The 22,180-nt window shown below is 41.3% G+C and overlaps 1 protein-coding gene across 1 annotated transcript in view; it reads right to left on the bottom strand.

Moving 5' to 3' along the window:
• The window catches only part of DOCK3 (dedicator of cytokinesis 3), a 566,279-nt gene that overhangs the window by 281,428 nt on the left and 262,671 nt on the right, over positions 1-22,180 (bottom strand). The window contains exon 16 of the mRNA XM_054976377.1: positions 2,898-3,022. Within this exon, the coding sequence (XP_054832352.1) occupies positions 2,898-3,022 (125 nt within the window). The remainder of the gene's footprint in view (positions 1-2,897; positions 3,023-22,180) is intronic.

Genomic DNA, 22,180 nt, shown 5'->3' with positions numbered 1-22,180 from the left:
TCTCTGCCTGCTATAGTGGAGGCTAGACAGGTGGCATCTGGCAATGGATTCCTGGCCTTTACTTGCCTGGGTGGCAAGAAGTATGAAAGGCTTGTGTGTGTGTGTGTGTGTGTGAGTGTGAGGTGGGGGGGGGGGTCTTATACACCTGTCCCCACCATACTAGGTCAGCTTCTCTATTCAGTTTTGGTTTTATTTTATTTATCTGAATATATTTGGCCATTATTTCCTATGTAGCAAACAATCTGGTGACTTGGGGAGCATTTTTCAAGCAAACTCCACCAACTTTGCAGGGAACCTAGTCCTTCCTAGTCACTAAAGATGCCTCAAGTTTCAGGACAGGTTAGCACTCCTGCTGCCTTACCATCTGCCTAGCCTGCTAGTAACTGCTTTGTTTGAACTGGTGGAAGCAGTATCAGATTTGATGTTAAAGACCGCACAAATGATTGTCCTGGAGACTATGATATCCATTCTGGGGTTGCTTTCTGGGCTAAGCTCAGAATTTCATGAATGCCATGGCAACTTTCAGCCCAACACATGAAGAAAGATTTACTCTAGATCTTATTTTCTTTACTGTGCAAGTGGCTGGTGATACAAAGAGGGGTGTCAGAGACATCCCTCCTTATATGGTATGCTCACTACCTGCTGAAGGTACAGTTGAATGTATTATCTCCTGCTTGCAGGAGCACAAGACCAGTTAGGATGGCTTGGCACTGGAGATGACTGGATTCAACTCATTTCTAGAAAACACTGGATGATTCTGAGATTATTAGCAGCAGGCTTTGTGTTCACTAGAATGACAGATTTATATGGGACAATACTCAGGATCATTCCTCAGTACTCTCTCTCTCCCTTGTGCATCTTCACAACTCCATGTTTTACCAGGGAAATAAAAAGGATTGGAAGATGTCTTGAGCAACACTAGTTGCCCTACAGCTGAATTAGATGCAACATAAAATAATGTCCATTGCAGACCTATGGGATGACAGTAGTAGCAGCAGCATAGGCAGTGTATTTCTCCTCCACCATTGTATAAATTGCTTCTTTCCTAGTTCAGTGTTTTCAACTGGCTAGTGACCTAGTAACAACTAGGTCCAACTTCTTTACTGATAGAAATTTGACCTTAGCTGTGAGATTCTTTGCTGATAAAATCTCTCTTACCTGATGTAAATGCCAGGATGACGAGAAGACAGTACCTGTTGTGTCAGAAACATCTGCCTGTCAGGCTGATCTTTTTGATGGATGCTGACAGGACTTAGGTTTTCTGAAAGCTGTTAAATGTCACTAGGAGGGGAAGTCTTCCTGAAAACTCTGAAGGAGGCAGTAATAAGGCTTCTGTTTAAAAACATTTTTTGTCTATAAAGGATGTGGTCAAAGTTCCAGTTTACAGTTTGCGGGATGACATGACTGAGTGAATAATGCAGAGCAACTGTAGGTGTGCCAGGATGACCTATTTCAAATCTGGTTTCGGGCCAGGTTTTGAGTCCAAGGCAGCTATAATTTCTCTGGTGATAAAGGCAATCCATCTTTGCAGGTCTCACTGGATTCTTCAGCAGCCTCTGACATAGCTAATCATTCCATTCTATTACAGTGTGGAATATGAAGCTGATATTGGACTAAAATTTTAGATTAGACTAAACTAAAGCGTGAATGGTTACAGAAGAACCAGATGACGTTCAGTTCAGACAAGATGCAGTTGATAACGAGGGGAATGATCTGCTCGCCCTTGATCAAGTTAGATGATCATTTCCAGATTAGATTAAGAGTCTTGGGGTGCTTTTGGACTCTGTCTGTTGTTTGAGAGAAAGGTTGGTGCTGTTGCCAGAAGTGTCTTTTATCAATTATATCTAGTTTATCAGTTCTCTCCCTTGATCTATCCATGCTGACCCATGCTTCTGTAATCTCCTAGTTGGACTACAGAAATATGCTATATGTGGAGTTGCCCTTAAAGGCAACTCAGAAACTTCAGTTAGTGCAAACAGCAACGACAAGTCTGTGGTCAGGAGCTAACTGATGCTAACGTATTACATCTGTAGTAACTACCTGAGTTGGTTTCGGAGACAGTATTTAAAGAACCTGGAACCTATATATCTGAAGGACTGCTTCTCTCTGCATAAATCCATAACCAACTGCATTCCTCCAGTCAGTTACTTCTTGTTACTCCTTTTTGCAAGATTGTTTATATCTTCTGTGCCAGAATCTGTGACTTTTCTATTATGACAACTACCCTGAGAACAGCATGCCAGAGGAGGTAAGGAAGACCTGATCTCTGCTGATACTCAGAAAGAGGTGCAAATCTAATTTTTCCTAGGCTTTTAATGATGTTTGCAGGGGTTTACAGTTGTAGATTAGATGTATTGTATTGGTTTTATAGGAGATACTTTTTTATAAATGTGGTAGGATTTCCTTGTTTGCAAGCCACCTTGATCCTGGAGGGGAAAGATGGGGTATGATTGTTTTAAGAAATATATAAATAAATTAATATTTAAGGTGCAGAAGGGAACGAAATTATTTCAGACAAAACCTTCTGTTTGATAATGTCAAAGAAACTGCAAATAGTCCTGTTCACTCTACCAGCAAAACTGCAAGATAATGATGAGAATATTGACAAAGAGAGAAAGACCAGTAGTTTGTAAATGGGATTTGTTTTCCTGTTTTACATCGAAGAACAACTGTATGTAGAATCTCAAAGATCAGGCATGTGAAAACGACCATGTGGAAATACTTTTACAAAGTTCATTCAATACTGAGAGCTCACTTTCCGCATTGGAAATGTAACATATAAATCAGACCTAAAACTCTGCACAGAACCAGTCAAGAAATTCAATCCCTCCATCATCAAACATTTTTTTAAAAAAGTGTCTAGAATACACAAACCAAGTTGGACTTTACATCTTTACCTTTAGAATCTCTCCATCTGCATAAAGAACATACATAGTAACTTCAATGTTCTTCTGCACGCTTTTCCCACCTCTCTCAAAGTCCCCCTTCTCTAAAGTCAGGTATAAGTCATTGCGTATATCACCTAAACACACAGAAAGAAAAATTACATTTCAAAAAACATCATGAAAGATGTTATGCCTCTGTGAAGGCCAGTGATCTTTGTTCACAGTTTTGATGGGAATCCAACTCATTCCAAATATAAAATAAATAGTTAATAAAGATGAACATTTTAACACTATTAAATCAGATGGCTGTTAGTAATGCATTATGAAGCCTGAATAATCTATTAGGAGATAAAGGGAAGGAAGTGGGATAATATTTTCATACTGCTTTGCTAAATTATGTGGTTTACAAGTAAATACTCAGGATACCTATTCTGGAACAGCAATGACTGACTAGCAATCTGCGGGAGAAAGTCAGCCCCTCTTGGTTTTTTTTTTTTTTTAGTAGTCAAACCCCCATCTTAGAATGCCTGCCTAGAATTACTCAGTAACAACTTAGGGAACAGCATCAAGTTTCTCATGTGTCTATCAATACAAGCACAAAATGAGAACTACGGAAGCCTTAGATGCCTCTGTGTTACTGCAGAGGATAAGAGAGAAACAGCATCAGGGTTCAACATCAGTAACAATAAATCAAAAATCCTGACTTTACATAGACACTTATGAGATCTGAACTGGCAGCAGCTTTCTGGGAAAGAGATCTTGGTGGACAGCTGACTGAGAGTGTTAACTGAGTGAGCAGCAGTAAAACACACAAATTCTATGGTAGGATTTGTTTGGGAAAGGATGGAAGGGGAAAAAACCTTGCCAGCTTCAAAATGCTGTTATATAAACCAATGGTGTAGCTGTAATTGGCATACTTTATATAGTATATTGTAGAGCTACATAAGAGTATATTGTAGAAGTATATTGCAGAGCTACAAAAGGGGCAATCAAAATGATTAAAGGCCTTAGAGCCCTGTCCCAGTAGGAAAAGGAGAACGTGCTTGGAACAAAAGTTCAGTAAGGTGTGGAAGACATAGCAGAGGTTTATAAAATGATGGATGGTGTTGAGAAAGTGGATAGAGAACATCTTCTCTCTGCCTATTAGCACAAGAACTTGAGGCTAGCCTGTGAAAGTGATTAGATTTTGAAAAGTAAAAAACCTCACTTAACTTACGTTCTGTTTTCACATACCTGGTTGTTATATTAACATCATTTTTACTGATGCTCAGTTTTACTAAACTGAATGAAAATAACTTCTTACTTAGCTAGATCCCAGGATGGCTTACATATCTTGTATGGTTCATAACAAAGTGGGAACAATAGGGAATGCTGACCCACTTTTCAATAACATTCAAAAGAGATTATTATATTCTAGAGAATCATCAGCTAAGTGCACAATGAAGCAATCTGTCAGTCCCATGTTGAATAAAATATTACTGAAAAAAGGTTTCAACTACTTGGCCTACTTGCAACAACAATTTTTTTCTACTTCAGTGCTCAGAACAACTGAAGAATTTAAATGTGTTTATTAACTGGAAACTAAGGGAAAGTATTTATTTTCAGACCAAAAAAACTGATTATATTGCAAATGTATTTTCTTCCCCTGTTGAACACCGCTGCAGTTGGCAAAATTAGCAGTTATATACTCTGGTTTTATGGGCTACACATTTTGCAAGTTGCATTCTTTGTGGGTGATTAGTACAACTTCTTTATTCTGTATAATATATTACGTTATTCTGTATAATATACAAAGCATTGCACTTTGCTGGCATGCTGGGGACAATTGTTGAATCTTACATATCAGCTTACTCCACTACCCTCAATTCCATTGTGTAGCTTCATGGGAAATCTCCAGCCTAAAGTATCTTGTGGCCAGGAGAGTCCAAATTATTTTATTGTTGTTGCTTATTTATAGTCCACCTTTCTCACTGAGATCCAAGGCAGATTACGTTCTGCAAGTGAATACAATATAATCAATAGTTAGGACATTCAAAGAGCAAAAATACAACATGATGAACAGCTGGAAAATTCAGTGAAAACAGATACAATAGGGTATGGTAGCAACAATTTGAAAACTAGCATAAAGCCAAACACATAGATGATTACCTCTTACCCTAATCTACTTGAAACTAAGTGGGTGTTTAGAAGACAGGCACCCCTCCCTCTGCTACAATTTTGGTGTAATTTGCATGAAAAACTAGGTTAGCTTCAGAATCCCCCCCCAATCAATCCAAATACAAAACTGGTATGGGAGGAACCAAATATTGGTAATACCAATATTTCTGGCTATCTTGATAAGCAAATCTGAAAAATACTATTTTAGTGCATATAAAGAATAACTAGTTACAACTGAAGAAGAAACCTGAAAGACACCTACATTAAACACAAACTAGTATGCAGAATTGTAAATATAATACAGATGTATCATGCTTTTCAGTAAAAGACAGTGTGCTTACCTGTGTGATAGTCTTTGCATAATTATTACAATCAAACTGATATGCTTTGTACCTGTGCAGATCTTCAGTCCAGAAATGTTCAGAGATAGATTTTAGGCACAAAAATCCTCCTCTCCCCTTCAGAGGCCCCCCTTCAGAGGCCAAAGGGGAGAAGTTGCATTATCCTCAATTATCCTCCCCGAAACCACTGCATGAATTTAAAAGTAACTGTGCAGGGAAGGAGGGTGGGTCACACAAATGCACAGAAGACCACTCAAAGAACATTATTGGTAAGCAGCCTGTCTTTCTTCTTCATGGTATTTGTGCATCACAGTGACAGAGAAAAAGACAAGCAAGCTAACTCATCTGGAGCAGTGCAGCTAGGAGAAGACCGCACTGAGCATGGCCCTAGTGAAGAACACATCTGCTCTGACTCTGAAACCTAGGGCAGAGTGTCTCACAAAGATGGAAGGCTGGGCCCAGACAGCTACTCTGCACAGCACTGAAAAGGGGATCCCCTAGTGCTGAAGGCTGAAGATGTGGTAATAGCTCTTGTGGAATGAGCTTCAAGTGTTCCAGGAATACCTTATGAGCCAGCTCATAGCAGAATATGACAAACTATGACCCAGTTACTGAACCACTTAGAAGACACTTTCCCCCCCTTTCTTTGGGCTTGGGTAACATCGAGAGAAGTCCTAGTTTTTCCTGATAGCTGCAGATCCTTCTTGCTTGGTTTTATAGTATCCTGCTTTTTTGGCATTGCTGGAGTTGAGCCTGGACCACATATCTTTGGTCATCTCAAGCATGCCTTGCATGGAGGGCGTGGCTTTGAAGGTGTGCCATGCAGAAGCTATTATCTGTTGCTCCCACATCTCTCACTCTTAAAATAACTTTTAACTTATTAATTTGAAGCAAATTAGTCTTGGAAAATGCCACCCATGGCTTTGAAGGCTAAACAGAATCTAAAGAATGGCAGGGGAGCTTCTTCATTAGAGGACTTTTTGCTTCAGCAGAAGCAGCCAGCACCTCCGTAGCCTCGTCAAGCCATGGAGATATAAACAATGCAGCCTCGCTCCTAACAACAACATTCTTATTAAAAGCCTTGGAGAAACAGCGTCAAGAATTAAAACAAGATATGATGGACATGGTAACCCTTTTAGCTCACCGTATGGATGAACTGGAGACTCAGCATAAGCAAACTGCTTAAAAAGCAGAAGAAGCTTTAAAGAAAGTTGCTGGCTTGGAAAAAAAAGATTGGAATAACTTCTCATGGTAGCTGGTGCAGAGAAAACTGGATTCTCGTTTAAAAGATAAAAATTTAAAATTTTGCGGGTTTTCATCAAACACTGAAGCAGCAACGGAACTCACTATTTTTATGGCATCCTGGTTAGCTACTTTGCTCAAACTGGAGGAGGGGATGATGTCTTTAATTGTGGGAGCCTACAGAGTTGGCAAAACAACAAATATTTCTGAGGCAGCCTCTCCCAGTAGAAATATAGTGGTGGAGTTTGCTGATTACTGCACCAGGAGAAAAATCTTGATGGAAGCACGCCAGCAGAACGGCTTGGAATTCCAAGGAAGTAAGATATCTGTGTTTCCTGACCTCCCTTCAGAAATGCTCAAGATTCGTAGAGACTTAAAACCCACTCTTTCTAAACTGCAGGCAGCTGGGGTTAGATATCATTGGCTACGCTCTGGCAAAATGTTTGTGGAGTATAACCAAGCTCAATATATTGCATATGACCATGCTTCTGGAACAGCTCTACTATCTGCACTGGGACTGTCTACTTTAGAGCAAGTGGGAACTAGAGCTGAAAAAAGAAAGACTTAATCTCCATTGACTTCAACTAAAAGCAACAAATGTTTTGTTACTGAAGAAGCAGAAGTTGGAGAAATAGAAACAGAGGGACTCTAAGTTCTAAACTCTGAAAAGTCTGGAGATGTTTCAATTAGTAAGCTGAATATGTAACAATCTTGAATTTTCTGTATGCAAGGAGCTGGGGGATATGGGTAGCAATTAGGTATGTGCTCCCACATCACAGCTCTATTGGCAGGACAGATTTCCTTTTTTTCGGTCTTCTTTCCCAGCCCATCACTATAGCTTCCCTGTTCAGTTTTTTCAAGTCTTTCTATATATGTCTGATAATTCGTTGTATTATATGGTTTAATACAAGAAGCCAGAAGATCTCAAAAAACCTGAGAAGTTAGAGATTGTTGATTGTATCATAGCATTTAGAAATGATTGTGTTGTAAATTTAAGTAAGGGAAAAAGAAGAACATAGCTTAAATATAGGGCCAGCAAAGACACTGTGCTATCATTATCTAATGTTAACTTCAAGGTAGGTTGGGTGTGTATTGTAGATTCTCTATAAGGACTTGAAATAATATACTTTAAATGTATTTTTGTTTGGTTCTGAGATAATATACTTCAAATGTATTTCTGTTTGGTTCTGTATTGTAATTAATTAGTTGAATATGGTTCTTCAATAAAACTTTATTTTTTAAAAAAAGCATGCCTTGCATTATAGGAAAAGTCAACGGTCCAGCCACTTCTGAGTGCAGAACCTCGAAGACCAAATACAAAGAGGTCAGAGCAGAGGAGTCACCTCAATGTCCAGAGATCTCAACATTTGGACTAACTACTTGATGTATAAGAGGAGATCCTCACTTGGGGACACAGCAGACTCCTCAGTAAGGAATTCTGGTGGAAATGGTTCTAATGCAAAATCCGAGCCAATATCAGAGTTGTCATCAGACTGTGTAGTGTGGTTCAACGTTCTGGAACTGTGGATGGAACCGATAATGGTTTAGTTTTTCCTCCTGGTTCCGAGCAAACCAAATCATGAGGGTCTTTGCAATGAAAGAAGCAATGGGGGGGGCAGGGGGGGGGGTGCATGCCCGAAAGAACCATCAAACCAGTAAGCGTAGCCGTGCTGAGATTCAGAAGATTCTAAAATTCAATTTCACTATGAAACCTCAGACAATGCTGTTGGGAATTATACCAGACAATGTGGACAGAACATTACATGAACTATTTTGATATTTGCTGATGGCAGCAAAAGTGGTAATGGCAAGTAAATGGAAAGAAGGAGAATGCCCAACCAGGGAAATTTGGAAGGACAAAATGTCAGAATATGCGGTGATGGCAAAATTGACAAATTACATAAATACAAGGTCAGTTAAAGAATTTGAAGAGAAATGGGGAAAATATTTTACCTATAACAGATAAAATTTATAAGATGTCTTAGTCCTGCAGATTTGAAAATGATTGAATTTTGATATATTTGACAACCTGATTGTAAGATAATTTAGTTATATAAAGATAATAGATTGTATAATATTGAAATATTGGCAAAAATATTGTTATTGTTAAGTAAAGTATAAGTAAAAGGTAATGAAGATAAGGAGTAGAAACAGGTTAGAATTCTTAATAGTACTTTATTTTAAGGCTCTTAAAGGTTATGATATTCAGTTATATTAAGTAATAAGCGGTACTAGTGTTAATAATTGTTTTTTCTTTATTATTACTAAATTAACAAGTAGAAATAGGTTTGAATTTTGCATGTGTTGTTTATTTTGGAAAAACATTTAATCGCTATTTTAATATCTATAAAGGTCATGACTTTGGTACTTTTTTATTTTAATAATCCTTGTAGTACACGGTATCTGCTTTGCTTGTCCCCTTTTTCTCCCCTTCTTTTCTGTACCTCATTTTTGCTTTAATAAAATAAAAATATATTTTTTTAAAAAAACAGTAAGGATAGTAATGGTATGTGGAGCCATATGGAGAATAATGGAACTGACAGCATCTATGGCAAGGAGCCAGTTCCAAGTGAATATCATTTTCAGATGGGCCTGTGGAATTTTCTGTCTTTCCACAGGCCATATAGGTGATGGTGGCAATGGAGAAATGGCTGTACACAGTTCTATGGCTTCTGGAATCTTACCCTCTGAATGGGATGGAACCAAACCAAAATGCCTTCTGGGGGTTGGAGATGGAGGTCTTGGAACCCTGGGTGGACTTGTTGCAACTGAAGTAGTTGGAGCTGAGGAAGAGGATTTTTTCCTCTTAGGCAACTTAGAAGTTGATGTGTTATTAGCATGCTTCGACTTAAGCTTAGCCTTTTTTGTAGGCGGCTCTGAACGGCACCAAGGTGGAACTGACAAAAGTGTAGCTGGAACCAATCAGTCCTTCTGGACAGTGACAGGCGCCAAACATGCTGGAGGCCCATTCTAGGCACTGTGGTCCATTAGCTGCAGCATTAAGATCGGAGTCAATAGAGCCCTTGGGCTGGCTCCCAAGGAGCTGTTTTAAGTCATAATGCCCTTTCATGGTGAGGTTTGGGCGTAAATTGTTTACAGACCAAACACTGCAAGATGTCATGGCCCTCATCCAGACAAAGGTGGCATTTGTCGTGTCCATCTGATTGGGCCATCTTTGTCCCACAATGTGAACACTTCTTGAAGAGGGTCTTCGATGCCATGGAACTGAAGGCCCAAACTCGCATTTATAGTGGTGGAACTGAGAAGCAGAGAGAAGACATGTCCTTATACAGCCACAGCAAAAGAAGAAAACTGAGGGAGGGAGCCGCTCGTCCCATCTTTTATAGCTGCACCTGGAGGAAAAGCGCAAGAAAAGGCAAGCATCTCATGCCTCTAGGAGCTTTGGGATGTCCACTGCTGACCTGCACATGCACAGTTCCCATGTGGGACTGCACAGAAGACATGACGATAAACATCTTCATATAAATGGTGAAATATTCCATATTATTTAGCTGTTTGATGTTTTACATTCCTTTTCCAAAGTGTTGTCAGGCTTGCTGTTGAACAGGCCTTTGCTTTCAAAGGGCAAAACCTCTATCTTTGCCTTAGCCTCATGGGTCAGTTCAGTAGAGCATGGCTAGCCATGGCACCTTAGCGCAACATGAGTGGCCATAGTTTCAAGTGGCTAGCCATGTTGTCTGTAGTAGAATTTAGTAGCAGTTCCAAATTCCAGCCCAGTACCAATTTAAAGACCAGCAAAAAATTCCAGGATATAAGCTTTCATGAGTTAAAGCTCACTTTATCAGATACAAATAGAGTGAAGTGCCATCAGCTGCTATATTCAGGCCAGAAGGTGTTGCAAAGAAAGGCTAGCAGAAGTTCAATGCAAAATATAATCAGCTTGATTAGCGCTAGATGGAGGAAGAGAAGAAAATCAGCATATGTAATGAGAGAAGAATCCGCTCTCCCCATTGACCCCTGGGGTAGGTGTTATTGTCCTAAATTTGTTAATGAATTCTTGTTCACAAATCTTGCATTGTAATCTCCCTTTGAAGCTTCTCTGTGGGAGACCTACCACTCTTTGGTCAGCAATATAATGTCCTAGAGGATTAAAATGTTATCCCACTGATTTCTAAGAATTGTAATTTTAATGTCAGATTTTTGTCCATTTTTTCTTCTATGTAGTGACTAGCTTGCCTCTCCAATGTATTGTGTCTTATTACAATAATTATTGTTTCTGCACCTCACGTGTAGCTTTCTACTTGATGTTTGTAGTTTCTAGTAGTGGGGGTGCCTCTGAGTTTTGTCTCCAATGTAGAGAGCAGAAGGGCATTTTTGACATTTGATAGTGTATAGTAGTGGCCATAATGTTGGAGCTGCAATAAGATGCTTGACAATATTTTATTTTACAAAATTTATATTCTGCCTTTCTGACCTCACAAGGGCCAAGGCTACCTAACAAATTAAAACATACAGAATAAATTCATATTTCAAAACAATTACCCCTCCCCCCAATCATATCATTAAAACCATAACTAAAATACATACAAAGCCATAAAAACAAGAAGTAAAACATTGGGTAGGAAGGAGAAATTCCTGAGGGAATGCTAAACAAAACTAAAATGTTTTCACCCATTGGCAGCAGATGGCAATAGAAGGGGACAGATAAGTCTCGTTGGGGAGAGAGTTCCAGAGTTTCGATGCCACAAACGAGAAGGTCCTCTCCCATCTTGCCACCTGCCTAATCTCAAAGAAGTGGGGGCACCTGAAGCAGGGCCTCCGAAGATGACCACAGGGATTGGGTAGGTTCATAAGGGAGTAGGCAGCCATTCATGTAGGTTGGTCCCAAACTATATAGGGCTTTGTCCAGCACTTTGAAATGTGCCAGAAAACAGATTGGGAGCCAGTGTAGATGAGACAAGATTGGAGTGATATGGTCCCTACGACCCACTCCAATCAACACTTGGCTGCAGCATTCAGCACCAGCTGAAGTTTCCAAATACTACTCTAGGGCAACCACAGTAACCTAACCTAGATGTAACAGGGACATGTACAAGGGGTATGCATCAATTTTTTTTGGAGTAAATCTGAAATTTTTACTGAATCTGAAAAAAAATTCAGAACTACGTGAATCTTGAATTAATTCTCTAATTCAGTTAGGCTATTTTTGAAAAATTCAGTAATATCCAGTCATTATTCCCTATGGGGAAATCACTCTGGGGGCTATCCCCTGGGGGCTATCCCCTGGCTATCCCCTGGAAGGAGAGAACTAAACAACTACAGATTATAACATGAGAACATGGCGTAGCTATGGCTTGAGAACTGACTAGCAAACTGACACTCTGACATTCTGCCCCCCTTAAGACCTCTCCCCTCACCCTTCTGCTCCTGCTTTTTCTGGGTACTTCCTGTGGAACTTAACAATCAGTCTAGGAGCATTTACATGAGAAGCTTCTACCCACTCACGAAACCCCTCCTCAAAGTCCTTCCACCTAACCAGGTAAAAGAGCTTATTGTGTCTGCATTTGGAATCCAAGACTTCTTCAATTTCATAGTGAACTTGATCTTCTATCATGGTTGGGTGTGGCACCAACCTGCTGGGATGCCACTCATCTGGGGGGGGGGGTGCCTTCTTGAGTAGGCTGATGTGGAAAGTTGGGTGGACCTGGTGTAGATTCTTTGGTAATTCTAGTTCTACAGTCAAATCATTGATTACTTTCTTTATTGGAAAGGGTCCCAAGTATTTCAGGCCCAACTTTTTACTAGGTTGTTCCGTTCTGAAGTTTTTGGTGGAGACATATACTTTATCTCCGGGGTGCAATTTCCACTGTGCCACACGATGGCGATCTGCATACTTCTTGTAGTCAGCTTTGGCTTTATTCAAAGTTTTTTGGATTTCCACCCACTGTTTTGCCAAGGCGGTCCACCATTCGCTTAAGTCCCCCGTGCGTGTGCTTGGTGGTTGTACCTCAAAGGGGAATGCTACTCCCTCGTAGCCATGGACAATTTTAAAGGGGGTCTCTCCTGTTGAGCTGTGTACCACATTGTTGTAAGCGTACTCGGCAAGATGCAAGAGCTGGGTCCAATTATCTTGTTGGAAATTAATATAGCATCAGAGAAATTGCTCTAACACTTGATTAGTTCTTTCGGACTGTCCATCGCTTTAGGGATGGTGGGCAGAGTTTATTCCTTGTTCAATGCCCGCCACTTGTAAAAGCTCCCACCAGAAGTTGGCAACAAACTGAACTCCCCGATCCGATACTACCTTGGAAGGAAAATAATGCAGTCTTACAACATGTTTCATGAACAAACTGGCCAACTTTTTAGCTGAAGGAATACTGGAGCATGGAATGAAGTGGGAGAGGGCTGGCTTCCTGTTCCCTGTTCCTGCTGATGCTTCACCAGGAGAGAAGAGAGTAGCGGCAGCAGAAGAGGCACTGGCTGTCACTGTGGTTGCCTGTCCTGAGGACTTGGAAGAAATGGCCAAGCTGGCCTCACACACTGGCTCAACTCTAGTTTCTGCCTGCCTTGTTCATCCAGGACAGCTTTTCTTCTTTGTTTCCATCTTCTATGCTTGCAAGCAGGAGGCAGAAGAGGCAGCTGTTTTTTTAAAAAATGTTCTAGTATTTTCTCCTTTTTTAATTAAGCAAGGTGGGAGAGCTATATAAGCACATCCATCCACACAGTGGGCAGGGTATGGACTTGGGAGGTAGGTTTCAAGTGCCACCTCAGGATTGTGGAAGCCTTTGCCAGAAATTTGTATATGCAGGATTTGAGTTCATTGGCAGCTTTGAGACCAACAAGATTTTCAGAGTATAAACTTTTGAGAGTCAAAGCTCCCTTCTTCAAGTTTGATGTAGGCAGTTTTCAAGGTCAGGAGTTTTGGTGTCTGTGATCTCTGAACTGCTGTACCAGTGTTGTATAGTGGGAATTAAAAGAGGAAAAGTAGCATGCCTAGTAGCAGGGAAAGTAGTATGCACAGGCATCTGGGCCAAGGAATGCACCATTGGTTCTTTGCGAGAAGCAAGGGTGGAATTTTGTAGTATGTCACTATGGCTAATGGGATCATTGGTTGGTGTCAACAGTTATTCACTTGGGCTTATAGCAAGTGCTTGCGTCTGTAACTCAAGGTGATGTGTGGTATACAATGTCTGTAAGAGGCAGCATACCAGTCTTGGCTTCAGCAGTAACACTGCTCATGCTCCTAGTAATAAGTAGGATAGCAAGAGGAAGATGCATTGAAAGCAATACCATGGATCCAGATCATACTCTCAACAGCAAGGAAGTCAATGGTAGCTCCAGAAATTTGGTGACATGCTTCTGCAATAGTCTGGATATCAAAAGGAAATGGTTCAGAAAGACGTATTGGTAAAGGGATAGGGACTATAGACTAAACTGCTGTGTACTGTCTGTTGCTGTAAGTAAGTTCCTACTGGATATTCCCATGTCTTTTAATATGTCATGTCAATTTGCTAATGTCTCAGTACTTTTTTTAGCTCTTTATTAGATTTCTGCTTGTTTTCAAATTTCTGCAATCCTTACCCTATTGTATTGTTTAATGAATGTCCCAGTTATTGATCATATTGACATACACTGTGTTATCCACCATGTGTCTCAGTGAGAAAGGAGGACTATAAATACACACACACACTCATACATAAACACATGGTATGGGCATCTGCCCCTAGGTGATTTCTGTAATGAAAAGTCAGGATAAGATGGCTGATGAATTTTCCACAGGAATCTTCCAACTGGCCTTTGGGGAAAAAAAACTAATTATTGGATGTGTAGGGTTAGAATCCGGTAAGCAGCAGCAGCAGCAGAGTTTATTGCAAAAGGACAAAGACTACAATGACTAAAAAGTAAGTCCATAGTGTTCTTGTGATCAGGATGATCTCTTGAATCATCTGCAAAATCGGTGCTAGTGGTGATGGGACCAGAGTTATGAAAATACATGGGAAAATATCTCCCCCACAGACCAGGACTGTGAATGGTGGGGCAGACTTTTATTGAACAACCTTAGTTCAGGTTGATGTTTGTGTTTCTTCTTCCTCTGCTCTAACAGAGATCAGGCCTGATAATTCTGCTCCAATGGTTTGATTTACTGTTTGTTTGGTACTGACAGCTCTGGTATCAGAAAGTGGATACTGAACTATAGGTTTCTGCACAGTAGAAACCTGTAAGATCCAGCAGCCAGAGCCTTACAGTGCAATTCTAAGCAGAGTTACTGCAGTCTAAGGCTAATGAAATCAATGGGTTTAGAATGGAGTAACTGCCCTTAGGAGTGCACCATTAGTCTCTCCAGAGCAGGGGCCATAGTTCAAGGGTAGAGCATCTGTTTGGCAGCAAAAGATCACACGTTCAATCCCTGGCAATACCAGTTAAAAGGTTTAGGTAGCAGATGATGCAAAAATCCTCTAACTGAGACCCTGGAAAACCACTGTCAGTCTGAGTAGACAATACTGAACTTGATGGACTGATGGTCTGGTTCAGTATAAAGCAGCCTCATTTATTCATGCATTCAAGAAGGTGTTCCTAAATGTTGCTGTAGCAGATGAGGAAGGGCAAGAAGATGCTACTTATATGCCTTGAGCATGCACAGTTAAGACTGAGCCTCTGAGGACAGAGCTTCCACACTTAAAAGCTAGCTCTAGCTGTTTTTGAATCTAAGTTCTGCACAAGCACAAAGCTCACCAGTGTGATTCAAAAAGACCATAAAGAAGAACAATAAATAATTTATATAAAATCATAAAAATATTGCAGAGTAATGAAAATATGAGTTTACTACAGCTGAAGAAATCTAGAATGTAAATCAGTTTTTTAAAATTCTAAAATATCTTTGACATGCGTGTTTGAGTATGACCATGACAACTTATTTTGCATTCTGAAAACTTTCCATGAAAATTGTCCATGTATGGTTTACATTGAAATAGCGGTGAATATTTAGCATACAGCAAGTTATGATTCTTACTTGTTCACTGCTAACTATTTGATTCTCTTAGTTAAATTTGAAGTAAAAGTAATTAGGCAATTATGCATTCTTTCATTGTTGTAAACACTCCTGAAACAACACACTAGGGGTGTGCGATTCTGGTTTCAGATTTGGGGAAAGTACCTGAATCTGACCCGATTTGCAATGATTCGGAAACTCCGAATCAAAGCTTTCTGAAGCAATTCGTATTGCTTCAGGAAGCTTCGGGTCAAGAGATTTAAATGCCCCTTTTCGTCTTGTTTTGCAGCAGCACGGAAAGAGGCATTTAAACCCGCAGATCAACTGTTTGGCGGGGAAATACCCACCAAGTAACTGATCCAGCCCGCGGGGGTTTAAATGCCCCTTTTCCGTACCACTGCAAAGCAGCATGGAAAGGGGCATTTAAACCCACAGATCAGCTGTTTGGCAGGGAGATCCCCACCAAGCAACTGATCCGGGCCTTCTCCGCTTCCCTGCAAGCTGCTGCGGCCATGGAGGAGGTGATACAGGCCCCAGAGGAGCCGGCTCTGTGCTTCCCTGCCACCCAGCTGGCTGCTCAGGCAATGGAGGAGCTGGCTCTGGGCTTCCCCACTGCCCTGCTTGCCGCTAAAGTGGCAGAGAAGGCAGCATGGGCCCTGCAGGAGCCGGCTCCGGGCTTCTCCATCACCCAGCTGGCCGCTGCAGTGGTGGTGGAGGCAGCGCAGGCTCTGCAGGAGCTGGCTCCAGCCTTCTCCGCCACCCAGCTGGCCACTGTGGCGGTGGCAGAGGTGGGGTGGGCCCCACAGGAGCCGGTTCCAGGCTTCCCCGTCACCCAGCTGGCCACTGTGGTGGCAGCGAAGGCAGCGTGGGCCCCAGCTCCGCACTTCTCTGCTGCCCAGCTGGCCGCTAAGGTGGCAGAGAAGGTGGTGCATGTCCCGCAGGAGCCAGCTCTGGGCTTCCCAGCCACCCAGCTTCGGAAGCAGGAAAACCAATCTTTTTCCAGATGCACACCTCTACAACACACAAGCAGTAGATTAAAATTTATGCCACAGCTTTAGCTACCTGCATAATACGTGTACTGAATAAATTATTATGTAATGTCTACATTGTTTAACGCATTATATGTTACTACTTATGCTTTATTTCAGCTTTGAGCTTTGTTTCATAGAATCATAGAATCATAGAGCTGGAAGGGGCCATACAGACCATCTACTCCAACCCCCTGCCCAGTGCAGGATCAGCCTAAAGCATCTCTGACAAGTATTCATCCAGCCTCTTCTTGAAAACTGCCAGTGAGGGGGAGCTCACCACCTCCCTAGGCAGCTGATTCCACTTTTGAACTACTCTGACCGTGAAAAAGTTTTTCCTAATATCCAGCCAGTACCTTTGTGCATGTAATTTAAGCCCATTGCAGATTTCAACAATCCTGATGCTATTACATTGCTTATTGAATGCCCCATCCTATTGACTACATTGACTTACATTGTGTAATCTGCCTTGTCTTTCATTGAGAAAGGCAGAATAACAAAAAAAGTTGAGAACTTTATAAGTATTGGTACAGAAAATTAACAGATACTTAATATTCTTAAAAGTGTTGTATGAAAGATGTAAGCATGAAGTTATAAATGCCTTTATTCAAACATACCTTTATGGATAATGCTTGTTTCAAAGCAAACATCATGTATTGTCTGTCTGATGTGGCTTTTATTCTTGAATAAGCTTTTGTGTATTACAGCTCAATTTGTCAGGTACTTGTGTTTTATTATAAGTGCTTACTTGACCATAAGAAATCATTGGTTGATCCCAGATTATCATGTGACCCAGAATGACATTACCCCCCCCCCCCACTGTAATTGGGCCAAAGTTCCAAAGCTAAATTATTCTATCATGGCTTGTGAAAAAGGTCTTTTACCTGTGGGGCTGATTATACAATGCCTATCCTAAAGATCTGCTTTTTAAAATAAGGACATTGGTATGCAAATATTGAAATCCCAGTTTAGCAACTATTTTGGGGATAAAGAAGCAGCTCAGCACAGCACAACCAAGTAGAGCAGGTATTTTGCTGGTTTGTTTCCTTTCTGAATAGTTTAATAGATGCCTATTTCTCTCTGTAGTTTACTAACAAAAATAGATTTATTGGTTGAATTGTCCCATATAGGTGTTAATGCTGCAAATTCAAAGTTACCTTACCACATGTGCCTAGAAGCGTTGTATGTTACTCATCTACAAGTATTGGCAAGAGAGATACTGGACAGAAAAAATGCTTGCACTGTGCCATCCTTCCTTCCCACAGGAGCACCCTATATGAAATACCACATTTTCAGTGAAATCCCAAGCAAAGTTACTCCAATATAAGGCCATTGAAACCAACAGGCTTAAACTGGAGTAAATCTGTTTAGGATTTCACTGTTTGTATGGAAAAGTTGCAGCTACTTATCTCTAAGCAACACACACAGGAGTAGTTTTAGTAAGAATTCAGATGACCATCCGCAAAACAGGGTGTTCCAACTCCTAGGTGAGCGATTTGTGATGCATACTCTCACTATAATGTTATGATTTATTATCTTTAACAACCTCAAACATTCCATGAAATATATGACACAAAGATGAGAAAACAGCAAGCAATAAATTGACAGAACACAGTAAAGCAACAACTTACACCCAACTATCTTCATTTCTGCGCCATTAAGAAAGAGGAGAGAATGAAGGGAAAGTAAACAAATAGCCAGGAAAATTTAGACAAGATAAAGAAATAAAACTCACAGTTAAAAGATGATAAATGCACTTTTCATCAGACACAAACTAAAAGACTGAATACTTAGAATGAGGTAAAGAAGGGATGTTCTTGGGGAAACAGACAAATTTGCTTGTTTAGCAGACTGCTATTCCGTTAGTGCTTTTGCATAGGACATACACCTAGAACAAAAGCAGCGCTTTAGGCAATCCCATGGGCTTGTGCTCATATTTTCTTTGAACAGCAGATTCCCATATCACACAACAAAAAGTTTTTAAATGTTCTTCATTCTTTAAAATTGTTTGCCATTAACCAAGGGCACAGATGTACAAAGCACCGCTGCGCACACAGATTTTTTTGGACCCAGTGCTGAGTTCAGAAGCAAGCAGCACAGGCATCTTTCCTGGTTGTTGTTTTACATTAAAGATACACTTGTATTTATTAGGATTTCAGGGGGGAAATCCTTAATGTGAAAAGAATAAAACTTCATTATCATGGTCTTCTTTGATTACTAAACAATAAATAAGTTGTTGAGATTTCAAGGGTGCCAAATGTGTTTGTTCATAAGAAGTTTCTGCAGCGCTCTGTATGTAGAGATCCAGTATGGTATAGTGTGCTATACAGAGAAAGCCAGTGCAGTGTAGCGGTTAAAGTGTCAGACTAGGATGTGGGAGACCCAGATTTGAATCCCAACTCTGCCATGGAAGCTTGCTGTGTGACTTTGGGCCAGTCACACTCTCTCAGCCTAACAGGGTTGTTGTAGGATAAAATGGAGGAGAGGAGAAAGATGTAAGCCACTATGATTCCCCACTGGGAAGACAGAGTATAAATGAAGTAAAATAAATAAGTAAATAAAATATATAAAATTCCTAGTAATTTAGTCTGTACAGTGAGGCTATTTAACTCCTATTGAATTCAAAGTGGTGTAAAAACAAAACAATCCAACTACGTACAGAACTGCACCCTTAGATGGCTAATTTCCAGAGAAGAACTGTGCTTACTGTATCACAACTGCTCAGTATTACCTGTAATATTATTGACTCATTTTGGACTTATTTTATTGACCAATCACAGTGAAAAGAACCCTAATATTGGAACTTCCACATTTAACAAAAACAGTCAAACATTGAAATATATGCAAACATTTAAAAGTGTCCTGCTACTATCAACTTGTCAGCTTGCAAGCCAAAATAATGAATGTATAACAGTAAATTAATCACATATCTATAAGTATCAGTATACTGAAGCTCTCCATCCAAACATTAGGGAGTATAATGTCTATGAATGCTTCTTTTGCTAACTCTTTTAGAGGGAAGAAATGTTTTCAAAAGCCCCCCCTAAAATTTTGACTTTGCAAACAATGAAAATGGGATTTTAAGTAGTAACTTACAATTTTGAAATAGGAATACTACTATTTTGTGCAAAACACCATGCAAAAAAAGTTTAATCTTCAACTGCTTGTTTGTCAACCAAACCTACAATATTTCCTATTTTTTAGGATAGGCCATTCTATCATATATTGTGTGCGTAGACAAACAGCTCTGAGAAGCTAGAATAATGTTTTCATCTATTATTAATTCCAGAGAACATAGATAGATCCATGTCTTATTCAGTTTTTAAAATAAACTTTCTATTATATTTAATGCCTAGTTGCTTATAGCTCATATGTCTCATCAATTTCCCAAATAGCTACTAGATCTTCATCAGAATATACTGATTACCAGTTAGGTTCATGGTAAAGTTCTTTTGCCCCCGAGGGGGGGCAGGGGAGGTAGTCTGCCCCCGGCACCACCAGCTTCCGGAGCGCGCAGGCGGCAGCATGGGCAGCCTCGCAGCCCCCTGCGCTGCCTTTCGCCTGCCCCACGGGACAGGGGGTGGCTGGCTTGGTGCACACTCCCTGTCCTGCAGGGCAGGCAAAGGGCAGCGCGGCCGCCCACCATTCCACAGGAGAGGGGGCAGCTGGCCGCCACCTGTCCTGTGCGGCAGGTGCATGGCGCGGGTGGCCTCTCAGCCCCCCGCGCTGCCTTTTGCCTGCCCTGCAGGACAGGGGGCGTGCAGCAAGCCAGCTGCCCCCTGTCCCGCAGGGCAGGCGAAAGGCAGCGCAGGGGGCTGCAAGGCCACCCGCGCCATTCACCTGCAGAGAAGCGAATGGCGCAGGCGGCTTCCCAGCTCTGCATGCTGCCTCCAGCGCCCCACATGATGACATCACCAAAATAACGTCATCATGCCGTACTGGGAGCACACGTGCGCGAGGCCGGACTAGGGTTGCCCTGGGCGCTGGCAACCCTAGATCCGGCCCTGCATCCAACTCAAACAAAACTAGCTTGTAGTGCCTCATGAAGTTTGAGGCTAATCCCTAAGTCTCTGCTCTGCAGATTTCCTCAGTAGAGGCATTGGTGCAGGCACTGCTGGTCTAGAGGCTGTTCAGGTGGAGTGGGCAATGACCACTGAGAGCAATTCGAGGTGCTGTACCTTACATGCCAGACATATGCAAGCCTTGATCCATCTGGTTATTGTTGTTTTGGATGCCTTCCTCCCCATGTCAGTGGGGAAGAAGAAAACAAATAAGGAGTCTGAGATCTGAAAAGCAGATGAGCATTTAATAGGATAGATCTCCTAATCCCTGGGGAACACTAAGTTTGCCTTCAGGATGTATGATCGATGAGTAGTATTATATAGACCTTATACAAGAAACAAACTCTTCTCTGAACTAGAGAGTTGAGAGTTCTAGGACCCTTCTGGCTGTTTATGAGAAAATCTTGAGGGATAGTATTCTCAAAGGAAAGATACTTGAAGTCCAAATAGGGGCTTCTGTAAGATCCACAGAACTTTATGTAAGCTCCAAGATGGGGAATGATGTTGAGTAAAAGTTGGAAAGGGACACTTACCCAATGAACCACCTTATCAGGCTGTACCTGGAGAGCAGCTTAAAATATCAGAGAACCAAAGACAAAGTCACTACTGGTCACTGGAATATGTTAGGTCAAAGTCCCTGCTTCAAGCTATTTTTGAGGGAGTAGAATACCCCTGGCACACTCCCTGATACTGCCTTGATCTTTTTTCTGCAGCCCATCTGCAAAAAAAGACCTTTTTCAAGGCCTCATAAGCCCAGTGGTTAGAAGGCTGGATCACCTTGATGAGCTTACCTGGATAGCTGTGGCCCTCTAGTAATCACTATCAGTTTCCAGGTGGAAAGGTGGAGCTGCCTGGGACTGGAATGAAAGAGAGGATGCTGTGCATTGCCAATAAGAACTACAACTTCCTAGGCCAGTACGGGGATGTGAAGATGACCTCTGGCAAATCCCTCATGTTCTGTTGAGAGTCCTGATTATAAGGGGCAATGGGGGAAAGGAATACAGGAGCCACAGAAGTCAGGGGGTGAGACACTGACCTTGCTCTCCAACCTCTACAAATGAAATGACAGGAATCTCAGGACCTCATTGTTGACAAGAGACTCACAGAGATCCAGACAAGGAATCTCCAACCTCCTGGTTACTGAACAAAGCATTCCTGGATTGAGGGATCACTCTCCTGGGTCCAGACCCCACCACCTCTGCCAGTATGCCTTCAAGTTAAAGATACCCTGAAGATGCTGGGCCCAAAGAAATTCAAAGTAGAAGAGATGCCTCTTTCTGCAGGCAGTAAGACCTTATTTCATCCCATCGGTTGATGTGGACTTTTGCCTTCATATATACAGATAGGATGAGAATGTGAATTCCTTGCAACAAGTGCTCTCTAGTCACCTTCATACCTGACAGACAAGATAGCATAGATCTTTGGAACAACTTGCATTCTTTGATACCAGCTCTATGCCTTGCCCTTTGAAGGTTGACAGAGGTCTATAATATACCCCAGATAGTTTGACAGACCT

The sequence above is a fragment of the Eublepharis macularius genome, chromosome 4 (genome assembly GCF_028583425.1).
Source record: "Eublepharis macularius isolate TG4126 chromosome 4, MPM_Emac_v1.0, whole genome shotgun sequence".
NCBI classification, from domain to species: domain Eukaryota; kingdom Metazoa; phylum Chordata; class Lepidosauria; order Squamata; family Eublepharidae; genus Eublepharis; species Eublepharis macularius.
Note: the sequence above shows the minus strand (reverse complement) of the source record. Positions and strands in the feature narration are given on the sequence as shown.